At 34.9% G+C, this 14736-nt stretch overlaps 1 protein-coding gene across 1 annotated transcript; it reads left to right on the top strand.

Moving 5' to 3' along the window:
• The first annotated feature begins 1269 nt into the window (after positions 1–1269).
• Positions 1270–14382, top strand: LOC6047338 (GTP-binding protein Rit2). The gene is made up of 4 exons (XM_038264710.1): positions 1270–1855; positions 6609–6931; positions 7006–7143; positions 10968–14382. The coding sequence occupies exons 1-4, from the start codon at positions 1666–1668 to the stop codon at positions 11094–11096; spliced, it is 780 nt and encodes a 259-aa protein (XP_038120638.1). The 5' UTR covers positions 1270–1665; the 3' UTR covers positions 11097–14382.
• The last annotated feature ends 354 nt before the right edge of the window (positions 14383–14736 follow it).

The raw sequence follows: 14736 nt of genomic DNA, 5'->3' as shown, positions 1-14736 counted from the left end.
CACTTTTTGTCACTAAAACTTGATTTGCAAAAAGACACTCTTTTTTTTAATTTTCTGACGGGACATTAAATGCCAAAAATCTTTGATCGAGTTATGAATTTTTGAATCAATACTGAGGCCGATGCAAATATTTTTCAAAGTTTTTGTCCCTCGGCTCTGGCCGGGGTCGAGGGGGGGGCAAAAAAATAAAAAAATATAAATATTGAAATAACAAGCCATAGTTTCTACATTTGCATGGAAAAAGTGTTTTAAAATGCATTTTACACTAGTTCAGTTGTTTTGCAATCATTAGTTTCCAAAAAAATTAAGATTTGACAAAAACAAAAATTTTAGCGAAATTTTTTTTTGCGATTATCGACATCGACAATTTTCAAAAATTCAAAGGATTTTTAAATCAACCCAAACATGCTAAAAATGATTCTAAACGCAAGGGAATGCATTCTCAATTGATTTCAGCCAAATTCACTTCAATTTCCATTGAAATTCTGAAGATTTTTGAAAAAATATTTTTTTTGCCCCCTGATTTTTCGGACCAACTTTGAAGGGGGGGGAGACAAAAACTTTAAATAAAATTTGTACCAGCCTGATTTAAAAAAAAAAAAATCGAAATATTGTTCGCAAATTTTTTTTTACTTAATTTTTCGATGTAATGGAATTTTTAATCAAAAAGTATTTAAGTAAAATATTGATAAAAAGCACCGTTTTCAAGTTATAGCCATTTTCATGTAACTATTTTTTGAAAACATAGCTATTCGGTTTTTTTTAAATTAGTGCCCATGTTTGCTAACTTTTGAAAAAATATTTTTGAAAGGTTGAGAAAATTTTCTATATTTTGCTTTTTAGAATTTTGATGATACGACCGAGGATACGACCCTTAGTTGCTGAGTTATTGCCATACAAAGATTCAAAACGGGAAAATTGATGTTTTCTAATTCTCACCCACACAACCAACCATTTTCTAATGTCGATATCTCAGCAACTAATGGTACGATTTTCAATGTTAAAATATGAAACATTCGTGAAATTTTCCGATATTTTCGAAAACAATATTTTTTTAATCAAGACTAACATTTTGGAAGGGCCAGACATTCAAAATTACGAAATAGAAAAATTGAGAAGAGAACTGTGATCCCCGTTCCACAATTCCCAAACTTCCCTCCAGATTAGATTTAGCAGCATAACACACTCTCCCAAGCTCCTCTCCCTCATCTCGTTGACTTACTCTCTCTTCTAATAACAATAATACCATGTGGTATTAGTAGTGGTATTATGCTGCTGCTGCTACCTCCTCACTGAAATCAAGTCGGGAGTGTTTTCGCTCTCGGGCAAAGGTGAAAAAACCAGCAGCAGCAGCAGCAGATTACATATCGGGTTGCGTATTACAAGGTGGAGAAAGCAGGAATCGGTCTCGGCGGAACGGCCAATATGTTGAACGTCGCGACGGTGCTGGTGTTGTCCGCGGGGTCGGTTCCGAAAATGTGCTAAAGTGTCCTCTGGAAGTGGCGTGACCGCGCGCGCGTCTCCGACCAACGGGAGTGTCTCCGCCCTCGGGGACAGATTGGCCAGATTTTGCAGGAAGGGGGCCGATTCCTGTCCGGTGTTTGCCGGGGTGCGGCCAGTGTTTAGAGTGTTCAAATTTCGGTGGTGTCAGGAGCAGGTCCAGGAATGGCCGGAGACTTTTCCGGGTGCACCGCCCGCAAGAAGAACCGGGCCCAATCCGTCGAGTACAACCCGGCCAAGATCGATACGGCCAACGGGGAGGCGTCCAAGCAACCTGTGAATCCACTGACCACCCGGAGTGGCCTCCGGGTGTACAAGATTGTGATTCTGGGCGACGGGGGCGTCGGCAAATCAGGTGGGTGGTCCCGTCTGGTGGTTGGTTGTGGTTGAGCTATTTTTAAAGAAGTTTTTTTTTTCTGCGGAAAAATAGTGAGGCATTTAACGAGAAGAGACGGAGAGAGCTGAAACGCAGTGACGTATTAAAAGTGGTGACAATGGCATAGTATCGTGAAGTAATAAATTAAAAGTGGATAAAAAAGTAATGGGGTTGAGTGCCACTTTTGAAACTTAAGAGTGAGTCCACGAACAGGGCATACCTCTTTGTATGGGATGTCGTTTGGACCTCACCAATCTGCCTGGTTGTTTGTACATATAAAACAAACATCTGGGCAAAATATGAGCACTCTAGGTCAACGGGAAGTGGGGCAAATCGGGACATAATGTTTTATGGTTCAAAAACGTCAAATTTTTAAAAAAATCTGTAACCTGGGCAAATTTTGATTAAATTTCAAAATGCGTCTGAAAGCCCTTAAAAAATCCAACAAAATGCGGGGTGAAGCATACCAATTGGTTAAATCTAAAGCGAGTAATTGGCATTTAAGTGAAAAAATATCACAATTTTCAAACTCAAATCAAAAAAGAGTTCCATCCAGATACCAACTCGATTCGACCTGGTGCTTGTAGGGGACATATGGGATTATCATCTGAGACTGATAACGCTTTGAAGTTAAAAAAATTAAGGAGCTGATTTATCTACTATCCTTGGAAACGGACTCAACTTGATTTTCAATAAATGTGATTCGAAGATTTTCCTTTATTTTATTTTTTTAAAGAGTTAAAATGGATGAAAATAAACATTTTTATGCATGTTTCTATTGTGAAATGGTCTCAGAAACAACAATATGATAAAATTATACCCAGAAAATGAACTCTAAGGGGTCCCCCGAGCAAAAATTTACAACCAAAAAATTCACTAAAAGTAAAAGTGTCTATTTAATATGTTAAACTGCCTTACCCAAAGCGTTATCAGCCTAAGATGTTAGTCCCAGATGTCCCCTACAAGCTCCAGGTCAAATCGAGTTAATGTCTGGATGGAGCACTTTTTTATTTGAGTTTGAAAATTGTGCTATTTTTTCTCTAAAATACCAATAACTCGCTTTAGATTTAATCAATGGGGATGCTTCACCCCGCATTTTGTTGGATTTTTTAAGGCGTTTCAGATGCATTTTGAATTTTGAAATTTAATCAAAATTTGCCCAAGCTACAGTTTTTTTTAGAATTTTTGACGCGGACTCTCTCTTAAAGGTGTAGGTGTTGATATTAAAAATATATGTTTTAAGGTTGTCGATTTTCAAATTACCGTTTTTTTCTATTTTTCTCCCGAGACTTAAAAGAATTTTGAAGACAAGTTTTTACTTCATTTTTTTTTCACATGACCTGAGTATAATAATACCTTACAAATGCATACATTTGTTACATATATTTTGCTTTCAAAATGTCATGGCACTAGCATGCTCTTCATTTTGTTAAAGTTCCAAAACAATAAACTCATTTGACAAGCAGGTGATAGCTGTTAGGACAATTTGAATTCATTTTCGTCCGTTTACAGTACCATTTTACTACCGAACCATGCTCTTTATCCTCTCGTATGCCGATGCCCAGTTCTGGGTGTAATTTTTCAAACCGGATTGCGCGAAATGATGTTTTTGGTATTTTTCATTACTGAAAATGTCTTATTTGGGTTATATAAGGTGTTCGAAAAACCTTTGGCAGTGCTTAGGAGTTTTGGTGTTAATGAACTAAAATCTACTCAAATCAAATCTGATTGATTTTGAAATCAAATTGTTTGAAATTATTTTTTTCATGGATTTATCGTCAATCAAAAAATATTTATAAAAAAATAAGACAATTTCGAAACCAATTTATACAAAATATTATCGAAAATGTTTTACAGTGAAATTTTTTGGACGAATTATTTTTTTGAAATAATAAAAATGAAAACAACATGTTGTATGTATTTGATAGAAGTTAGTCGAATTTAAACTAAACTTATAATAGTTTTCCAGTTTGTCAGGTGAACTCCTTACTTTTTTCCGGGTCTCTCCTGGTGCAATCCTCGACTTATTGCCGGTTTTTCCCTTAAGTGACCACTCTGATCTTCACATAGTCAATTATTGCTGATTTAATTTTCTTTTTTTTCGGAAATTCAATGTAGGACTTAACCATTTTTTCAGGATAATGTAATAGGATGATGCCAATAAGCCAGGGATGCCAGATATACAGATTTGTCTGTGTTTCACAGACATTTGAGCTTTAAAAATTTCATTAAATTATAATTTTGTACTTTCGAAGGTTTTTTTTTTAAAATAATTTTTCCTTCTCTTGGCAAATCCATTGTTAGAATATCCAATTACATCAAAATGAATTATAGTACAAATCATAGTTGAAAGGTACTCCGAAACTCTATTAGGTTATAAGAATTACGAAATTGTGAATTGATTGTTTACTAATAAACAAATTTAATTAAATTAAAATATTTTTTTTTAAAATATCAATCGAAACACAATTTTTGATGGATTTCTATGACTGTAAATTGAAATATTTGAATTTTAGACAATTGCACAGACATACACAGACTATTTCACAGACATTTAAAAAAAAGCATGTGGCATCCCTGCATTAAGCTTTGTGTCATTTCGACGGTAACATTTCAAAAGGCATCATGTACATTTTGACACTTTCTGGGTTATTGCATATTCTGAAAGTACTCCTAATAAGCTACCTCTCCACCAAAAATGAGCAAAAGTTACTTCAGTAAAGTCTGTTTAATCATGATTTTAAATAAAGTAACATAAACAAAATCACTGCCATCAGCAGTCCCTGTTTATATAGCCATGTCAACCTGTCAAACAAAAGACTACATGAACCTCGTGACGACAAAAAAAGCATCATGAAAAAAGCGCCATGTAGGGGAACAGCATCCAATTCCAGCGTGCCTCTAATGTTGGCAGGTCAGAACATTGACATTCAATTAAAGCTAATTAAAAGCGTTTTCAACTGAAATCGAGTGATAAATAGCTCAATAAGAAGTGAGCAAGCAAGTTTCTATCAAAAGTTTTGCAAAATTAGCTGTTTAACTAGTAAAAATCAGCAAATTGGATGGAGTTAAGAGCGAGTGCTTAACCTGCCAAACATACGAGAATTTCCCCTACATTCGGCGAAGAAAAACGAGTCATAACAAAGCGCCCCCCTCACTGACAGCAGGGTGATATAGACGTTGATGATTTCAAAAGAAGTCATGTTTGTTTTTCTCAAATAAAATTACGGAAATAATGTTTTATTGAATTCGGATGATCAAGTATCAATAAAAGCAACGTTTTTCATCGTTTGTTATCATTAGAACATCTTATTTTGCTTTTATATTAAAATGGGAATTGAAAATGGATGCTCAACATTCAAATGCGTTTTTCTCAAAACGCATAGTTTGTACAGGATGCTTTTTGAAATGTTGGCATCGATTTGCAGAATTATTCTGTGGGAATGTTTTTGTTATATTGACCAAAAACTAACAGAGGGTTATCCCATCGTAATTCCGACTATCTCCAGTAAAATTAAACCGAATTTTTCCACCTTAACACAGTAAAAAAACAAATCTGCATCTTTGGTACCGAGAGCATACAATTTGGTCAATTCTACCAAAAGTTACATGATTTTTAAGGAAAAAATAGTACTTAAATGACTACCCGACCGTTTGAGAGTTAATGAAAATTGAGAGTTACAAAATTCCGAAGAATTCGAGTAAAATTCTTCCCAAAATCATCACAGTCACCCCACCTCCCCAAAAACACTCCAGAGCATTTGTGGCAGAAGATCGATTCAAGGTTGAGAGCAGATACATGTTCCGACGTCAGCGTGTGTGCGTGCGACACTGTTTACAAAGAGAGAGAGAGAGAGAGAGAGAGAGAGAGTGTGTGTCGGCATGACGATGATAACACACTCCGTCTAGTCACGGCCGGTGGAGAAGCATGGTGTTTGGTGAGGGATAGAGAAGGGAACTAACAACAACCAGTAGAGCCAACAACAAATACAAACACACGCACACATACATACAGAGGATGAGTAGAGAGAGAGTTGACTTTACTCCCACGCACCTGCAGACACAAACTTATGGTTAGGTTAGGGACACTGACTGACTGACTGACGTTTGTGGGAGAAAGAGCATGGCGACAATAAGAACTAGGATGAGGAGGAAGTTGGTCGGGAGTGTGTCACACGGAAGAGGGATGAGGGTGGGTTCAAAAAACGTATAAGCGTATACGTAGATGGCGTTACCGGGGTGTTTGTACACATCTCGCAGATGGTTGCCGATTCGTTGAACTTGAAGTGGCAGTGATGCCAAATGATTTTATTTTAAGTTTTTTGAAGAAATAGTCTATTATGGAGAAGCTTGGTAGTCAATACTTTGAACATTTTAGAGATTATTTTGGAATTGACCATATGATTGACATGCAAAACTGGCAACACTGCCAGTTCGTGCAACAATAAAGTATTATTTGAATAGTGGGCGATTATTCAGCGATCCGTTCGAGATAAAAACATCCGGATGATGGACAGTCCCATCGAATGTTGGAGAAAGGCAAAAGGGGATGGGCAAAATCAATATTGATTCGAAATGATGAACGGTTCGTTTATGGGTTGCTGTTGTTGCTTTTGTGTACACATTTCCGCAGAAAGTACCTTTGATGACCGGCCAGGTGGGACGCATTTGCGTCAATACAGAAAAAAGCACTTTCGAGAAATAACCTCCCACGTGTTCTTTCTATTTCCAGCCGTCACGCTCCAGTTCGTGAGCCACAGCTTTCTGGACTATCACGATCCGACGATTGAGGACTCGTACCAGCAACAGGCCGTAATCGATGGTGAGGCCGCCCTGCTGGACATCCTGGACACGGCCGGTCAGGTCGAGTTCACAGCTATGCGCGACCAGTACATGCGCTGCGGAGAGGGCTTCATCATTTGCTACTCCGTCACGGATCGGCACTCGTTCCAGGAGGCGTCCGAGTACCGGAAGCTGATTGCCCGCGTCCGGTTGACCGAGGACATCCCGCTGGTGCTGGTCGCCAACAAGCTGGATTTGCAGTCGCAACGAAAGGCAAAGCCGCCATTATGGCAAAAAGTGACAGTTCGGGGGCAATCATTATAGCAAGTTGCGTCTTGTTTTTTTAGGTTTCAACCGAGGAAGGCAAAACCCTGGCGAAGCAGTTCGGGTGTCCGTTTTACGAAACGTCGGCAGCCCTGCGGCACTACATCGACGAGGCGTTCTTCTCGCTGGTGCGCGAAATCCGCCGGAAGGAGGAACAGAGGGTATGTAATTGAGTTATTCTCTAATATTGTTGCATTTTTTTCGTGATTTTTAATTTTGTATTGTTTTGATTAAGATGAAATCTGTCCATAGTGTTATCAACGCGCGCAAACGAAAAAAATAAGGTTAAATTTTGTCCTTCCAGCAACATCTCATGGCGTGCTAGCGTGCGTACGCGAAACGTCATAAAGCACTCTGCATTACCTAAGTCAAAAGAAGTAATTTTAAATAATTACCTTTTTATGCAATGCTTGATATAATTTTACGCGCTGGTATTTTTTTTCGTACTGTCCGGATTATTAACACTCTTCGCGGATTGTAAAAACAATCGAACAAATTTTTGGCTATTGGATTTGGATTTTGACAATTTTGTTCTCATTCGATTCGATTCATAAAACAACGATTTCATAGTAACCGCATTTCCCTATAGGCGTCAGCACTAAGCTCTTCAGATTAAGCTTTTATGGCAGCAATAAAAGTAAAGCTTTTATAGCAAACAGAAAGATTTTTCAATTGATTTGGGAGGAAGGCACCCATCACTGAGTTGGTTTGAGTAATGTTTTTTTAAGTTGAATCCCCAAAATGCGTACTTTTTTTAATTTTCGTAGTTTATTGATAGGTTTTAGGTGACTAAAAGGCATCTTTTGTGCTAGATTTCAGGATAGATCAAAATCCTATAATGTCAAAAAGAATAAAATAATAAGATTTTTGGAAAAAAATAATCTAATATATTTTCAAGCGAAATTTCAAAAATAATGTTTTTTTTTGTTCTATACCAAAGGTGCCCATTGCCCAACCTTTTGGCCCTGCGGCCCAGATCTCATTTTTATGAGGCAGTGGTGGGCCGGAACTAGTGTTTGATAAAAGTTGAAAAAGTCAACAATTCTTTTCATAAAATTTAAATCTTTTAAATTCTTTTAAATAAAATAATTATACAAACCAGTGCAGCATGAAAAATGAAAAAGCTATTTATTATGTTTAATTTATTCAACAAAACAATATATAAAAACACAATTAGGCATGATGAAATTTTGTAATCAAATCCGGCGTTGTTTTGTATATTTAATCAAGTATTTTACAAAATATTGAAAAATGATTTAAACATACATAGAGCGTCCAATTTCCCGGGGTTACAAATTTCCCGGGAAACGGGAAATTTTCAGTCAATTTCCCGGGAAATCCCGGGAAATTTTAAATTTATTGAAAATTGTTATGGTCTTGGTATTAATTAATATTAAGCAACAAAATTGTATACAACATCAACATTAATGGTTTAAATAAGCGTGAAGATCAATTTACAGCTTGACTGCATGTAAAAAATCATTCAACTACAAGAAAATGTATATGGGTATTTTTTGATGAGAAATTTTAAACATGCCTCTGTGACCAGTTTATTGAAATGAGAAAAAAACATGCAGTAATTATGTTTTTCATGACAAATACTGGTTTCAGCTCTTGAACAAATGGTTAAGCTTTTTAGTGTTGGTTTTACTCCAAACAACCCAATGTTTTCAAATGTTTGAGCAATCTTTGAATATATTTTTGCATTTTTTGAGAACAAACAATAGAAAGTAATTTATCTATGATTTTTTTTATGTATTATCATGTTGCATAATTTAAATTACACGATAAACTAACATCAATCCACAAAAAGCCTTCTATTTTTCACAGAGGGTTAGAGGGTTATAACACCTGTAGTTGCACCAGTGCTCCATAATTCTTTTACTTCAAATTGTAATTTCTTTAGTATTAGGTATTCAACCAAATGAATTATTATTTTTTGCACAAATTCGATTTTCATCTCATTTGAGCATGGTAAACAAAAACGTAAAAAATCTCAATTTTAATTTGGAGGTAAAGAGTTAATATTGTTTTGATTAAATTACATCAATCTGTTGAAAATTAATAATAATTTAATTTGTAATAATTTAATACTCATTAAACAAGATCTATTCCCAGTTGCCTTAAAAATTAGTACTATCAGAAATAATTCTGATGTCATAATTTCTGATAATCTGATTAATTATATATAAACCAAACAATACATTTAATTTAGCAAAATCATGTTAAGTTTGTTCATTTATTATTTTACTCAGAGCATTTTCAAAAATGTTCAAAAGATTTAAGAAATGTATACTTCCGCTTGAATTTCGGGAATTCCCGGGAATTTTTTTCCCAGGACGTAAAATGGGACGCTCTAAACATACACAAAATTTAAAAAGTGTAGTAAAGTAAATATGGATAGTTTTCAATTTGTTATTCTTCAAATTTCTTTAAACTATTGAAGTCGACACATTTTTTTGCTCTGTGATTTTTTGACTCACTTATTACACATTTTTAATATGTTGAAAGAATATTTGAATCTGAAAGAAGAACATTTCATAAAAAATCAAAAGCAAAATCCAAATAATCGATTAATTAGCAACATTTTATTGCAAAAGCAAAAAAAAAAAAAAACAACTTAGTATTCCTAATTAAATTTTTGTTATAATATGTATAAATTTGACCATAACTTATTATTTTCAAATAGACACTCAATATATTTATTGAATGGTGCATGAACAGCCTTAAGGGCCGGTCATAGAACAATGTTGAAAAGCCGTCGCGGGCCGGACGTTGGGCAGCACGGCTACGTCACGACTGTCATTCACATATAAAGCGAGTGAAGTCAAAATCGAACCAAGATCGAACCATGTTTTTAGCGCGGGGCGTTTGAAAAGGTCGTATGCGCAATGGACACAAAATATAAAAAATAAAAATTTTTTTTTGTCCTTTTTTCTTTAAAGTGATTATTCTTTCATCCTAGATTTAATCTCAAATTTGAACTTGGGAACCATTTAATTCCCTCGAGAACTTAATGTTGGCAAATAAGCACTTTTGTGTTAAATTACAGCTAGTTTATATCATTTTCGACTGAAATTTAGTAAGTATTCTAAAAGCGTAATTAATTTCAAACCAACGGTCAGAAAGGATCAAACTAATTTTATTTTGTTTCAAGGAAACTTAAGCTATTCAGATGATTGGTTTGGTTCAGTGTGTTGTGTTGTTATTGCTTGAATGGTCAAGCAGAACTTTGATTTATTCATCTGATAAATGTTAAATGTGGAAAAAATTACGTAATACTTGTAACTATCTCGCATATATATGCAAAGATAGTGAAAACTAACAAAAAAATAATTTGGGAACAAAATGTATGTTATTTTGTCATACGACCTTTTCAAAAATCACACGTAAACAATATTGACAGCGCCTCTGGCGGGGACTTCAGGAAACTGCATGCGTGTCAGATCGCTGTTGGGCAGGCCTGTTCTACACCAAAAGTTTTTTTTTTAATTTTGCTGATTGATCTGCTGGTTGTGTCTCTCGTGATATTTCGGAAACTGTTGGTTCGATTTTCAATTTAAAAAAAAATTGTGAAACTTTAAGCTACTTTTATTTAATTATTCATGAAATTTTGGAATCAAGAGTAATTTTTTGAATGGACTAAAGGTTTTATTTTGGATGCATTGAAATGTTAAGCTTGATTTTGAAATTTTGAAACAGTTTTTTTTATTCAATTTTAGTTTTTTACTTGAGGCCATTGCCAAATTTTATTTCAGGTTGCAAAAGGCACCTACAAATTATTTTTGAAGTTTTAGGATTTTTGCTCAGAAATAACTTTTATTTATGTTCAATTTTGAATAGTTTGTATCCAGTAAAATAATCCAAAATTAGTTATCAAAAAGAAAACGCACTTGAAACTAATTTATGTAAAACGGATAAATTACTTAAGTTGTTTTTATCTTTGTGGTGAATTTGAATACTTAAAACAATATTTCTATTTTAGACCCTCAACAACGGTTCCAGCTCCGAGAAGATCCACTCGCGACGCCGCAGTCGCTGGTGGCGACTCCGGTCAATCTTTGCCCTGGTGTTCCGGCGGCGCCGAAACCTAAACGGCAATAACAGTATCTAAGGCGGGCACTAGGATGTTCATCAAAATTATCTTTAAAAATAAGTAAAAAAAGAAAACAAAAATCAACCTAGTGCAGTGAGAAAGAATAAACCAAAAAAATAACGAGAAAATCAAGATTTCATCCGGCACTCTTTGGCTTAACAGAAACAGGGGGAGAGTGCAAGAATTACGAAACGACAACCACAGGAATTGAACTTATTTTGGTTGCGAGATCGAATTGAGCTTTCCAATAGGAGGAGAATCGACCGTACTACTCAACCCAGTCAGTGGATTGTTAAATAGTTGGCTAAGACTAAGTTACGCAAAAAGTTGTATTAATTAATTGCGCAAGAAAGAAACATGCAAAATCAAGTCAAAACATCGAGATATCCCGATTTGTTCCTCTGTTCAGACGTTAAGAATTGCTTAATTGTGTACCGTGAAATTCATAGGCTTAAGCTAAACCAAAATCAACCAAATGACCAGCATTTAGCGTTTAATGCAAATTGATGTAGTTCTCCCGCTGTTATGGAGCCGTGCGTGTACCAAGAAAAGTTTAGCCACATAAGCGCCCCCACCATATTTGAGGACCTTTTTTGAGTGCTCGATTAAAACGAAAAAAAAAAGTTGGGTTTCACGGCAGAGAGGTTCGCACAAAGAAGCTTGTTAACTGTTGAATGAGAAAAAGTGATGGAAACCAAAACATAAAAAGTAACAACTAGAAGAATGGTATTTATATTGTGTCGATTGTTAAGTTGTTTATTTAAAGGAACCAGTATTCGCATGCATTTTAAAAACGCATACAAAAAATAGTTGTTCATGTTCTCAGAAACAATAAGCATTTATAAAATGGACTATCTGTGATTTCACCCGCACCCGTTACTAAAACCTGTATTTTTTTCTGCTTAGGTTAACTTCTACTCTAGCTTTAAATTTATTTCTTCCACAAAAAAAAATCAACACAAAACTAGCGTACGTAAATAGTGTTCCAATGCAACAGATAAATAAAACCTAAAATGACAAAGTCCCGTAGTGACACTAGCAGTATTTAAATTTCAATAAAAAAAATAGTAAAATAGAAGACAAACTGAAACCACACTGTCAAGCAAAAGTATTAAAACAGGGTTCAAAAGTCACACACGATACGGTCAAAATCGAACGAAACCAAAATACCCCAAACTCAAATCTGCTCAGATCGAAAACGAAAGTCACAGATATAAAATGTAGAAAATTTGCACCTTGGCTGTAAAATCTATCGCTTACACTACTGCGAGCTTCAGAACCATCATTTAGAAGATTTCCTACTTTGACTAAAATCGTCATAATGGTGGATGCTGGAAAAGTTTTTTTATGTTAAGCCTCACACAAAAAGTTTATGTAACAAGTTCTGTTTTTGTTCAAATGAGTGCAGCGCAAAGCCACTCATACAGTCATTTGACTATCATCACCTCTCTCCCATGACTGCATTCGAATGATTGCTGTCACCACGCTTCACCGCGCAAGCAAGAAAGAGAGAAAAGGGAGGAAAAAAAAGAAAAAGAGCATGCGTCTTTGAGTTGCGTGGCTGCTTGAGTGTCGAATTCGTTCGTTTCAACTTCGCGTGCGTTCACTGACGGTCGGTCCCTTTGTGTGTCAGTCGGTTGTCGTGCTATCTTGTCACATGTGCATTTTGGGTCTAACTGAGTAAAGGCTCTGAAGGATACCATTCTCGGTCGGCCATTTGGCGGCAATGTGTGATTTAGAAAATTGTTTGTATCTTGATTCAAAAAGCATCAATCAAAAAAGGATCATTGCTCCAAGAGTGAATAACACCATCTACGACCTTAAGAAAGCCAATGTCTCACCTTTTGACCTTCACAGATCCGATTCCAGGGTGGCCACTCATGTTGAGAAAGTCGGGAATTTGCCATAATCCTCAAAAAATTGAAAAAAGTCGGGAATCTCAAACATACTTGTTTGAAAATTATTTTTTAACTTTTGAATAATTTTGTAATATTTTGTTCAATTATCAAATTAACTTGACTCAATTTGTCATTAGCATCTGGGTGATGAATAAAGAGAATGCGTAACGTGATTTTTGAATGATCCCACTTTGTTTACATCTGCAAAAGTAGGAGGCTGTTCAAGCACAAGCATGACTTTTTTCTTACTGGTAAATGAGCTGTTTTATAATCAATAGTTTTTGTTTTTTTTTCTCGACTCCATAAACAACATCCATTCACAATTATAAAAAAATGACGATCTCGCTTTCAACATTCCTAAGATATCTTGACTTCAACTCCAGGTTCACACATTTTTCATTTTTGCAAAAAAAAAATTAATGATCGATAACAATACTCTCCACTTTTGGTGAACAGTAAATTGGTTCCACTTTGAAAGTTCAAAATCTAGGCCGTTTTGCGAACTACTATTCAGCACCCAGATTAGCACTAACTTAAAATTTATGTTTCTTTTCACTATTTTTATCTTCTTTAGAATGAAAAGGCTATTTAAGACATTACAAATTGTAATAAATATTGGATGGTTATGATGGCATGCATTTAAAACAGATTATCATAATATATTTTATGAATCAAATTATTTTATTTTATTTTTACCAACTTTATCAAAAAACAACAATGCTAACGATAAACCAAAAAGATAATATAGTTTAATTTCAACAATTATGACCACCGTAAAATTTTGATTCCGCCTCTTCTTTTTCAAATTGCATGAAGATATGAAAGAACACTTTTGTTTAGCAATAGATTTTTTTGTTGTTGCTTTGTAATTTATTTTTTTTTCTAAATATTTGATTGCAAATTTTGTACGACCCAATCTCACTTGCAGAACCTAATGACATTCTTGATGACGGACATTTAAATACTCGATAAATAACCATTGATTCAATAAAATTAAATATCAAAATTTACTTAACTTAAAAGGAAATTTGGTATTTTTTTGAACTGAACATGTATATTTGTTTAAGCTAATGGAAACTAATTATTTTAAAAGCATTTTTTGATATAAACAAAATTTGAAATAAAAATGGAAATTCAGATATTATATAATCTTTAGCACCCATTTCCAGTTATAACCGAGTTACAATAAGTTCTTCCATTTTTTAAGTAATATTTGTTTGTGATTTTTGAACCTGTTTTGAAATTTTCTTCAATAGTTGATAATGACTTTTTTGGCGTTATTTTTTTTGCAAGAAATCTCTATTATTTCAGCTTTTCGAAAAGTCGAGAATTTGAAAATGGGATTTAAGTGGTTACCCTGGGATCAGAAACCCAAAATTCGATTTCAACCCTGAGGTATTCAATAACATTCCAACGCCCAAGGTTCCAAAAAAGTTGGAACGGTAACTTCAACTCGCTGGTTCTCGGGCCTAACTCAACCAATCAAGATGATTCTTCTTTCCAGTGATTTGTGAGGATGTCTAGATGATTCTAGAACTTTGCAGAATTTAATTTGATCAAATCTGTAGTTTTTGCGATCAAAAACATCGTTCCAACTTTTTTTTCGCGTGTAAAAAAAATTCGCCGAAAATTCCGTCGAGGCAGTCTTTTTAAAAAAGATGGAACGATGTTTTCGGTCGCAGAAATTACAGATTTGTTCAAATTAAGTTCTGCAAAGTTCTAGAATCATCTAGACATTTTCACAAATCACTGGAAAGAAG

The sequence above is a fragment of the Culex quinquefasciatus genome, chromosome 3 (genome assembly GCF_015732765.1).
Source record: "Culex quinquefasciatus strain JHB chromosome 3, VPISU_Cqui_1.0_pri_paternal, whole genome shotgun sequence".
NCBI classification, from domain to species: Eukaryota; Metazoa; Arthropoda; class Insecta; order Diptera; family Culicidae; genus Culex; species Culex quinquefasciatus.
The sequence above is the reverse complement of the archived record's forward strand: the minus strand, read 5'-3'. Positions and strand labels throughout refer to the sequence as shown.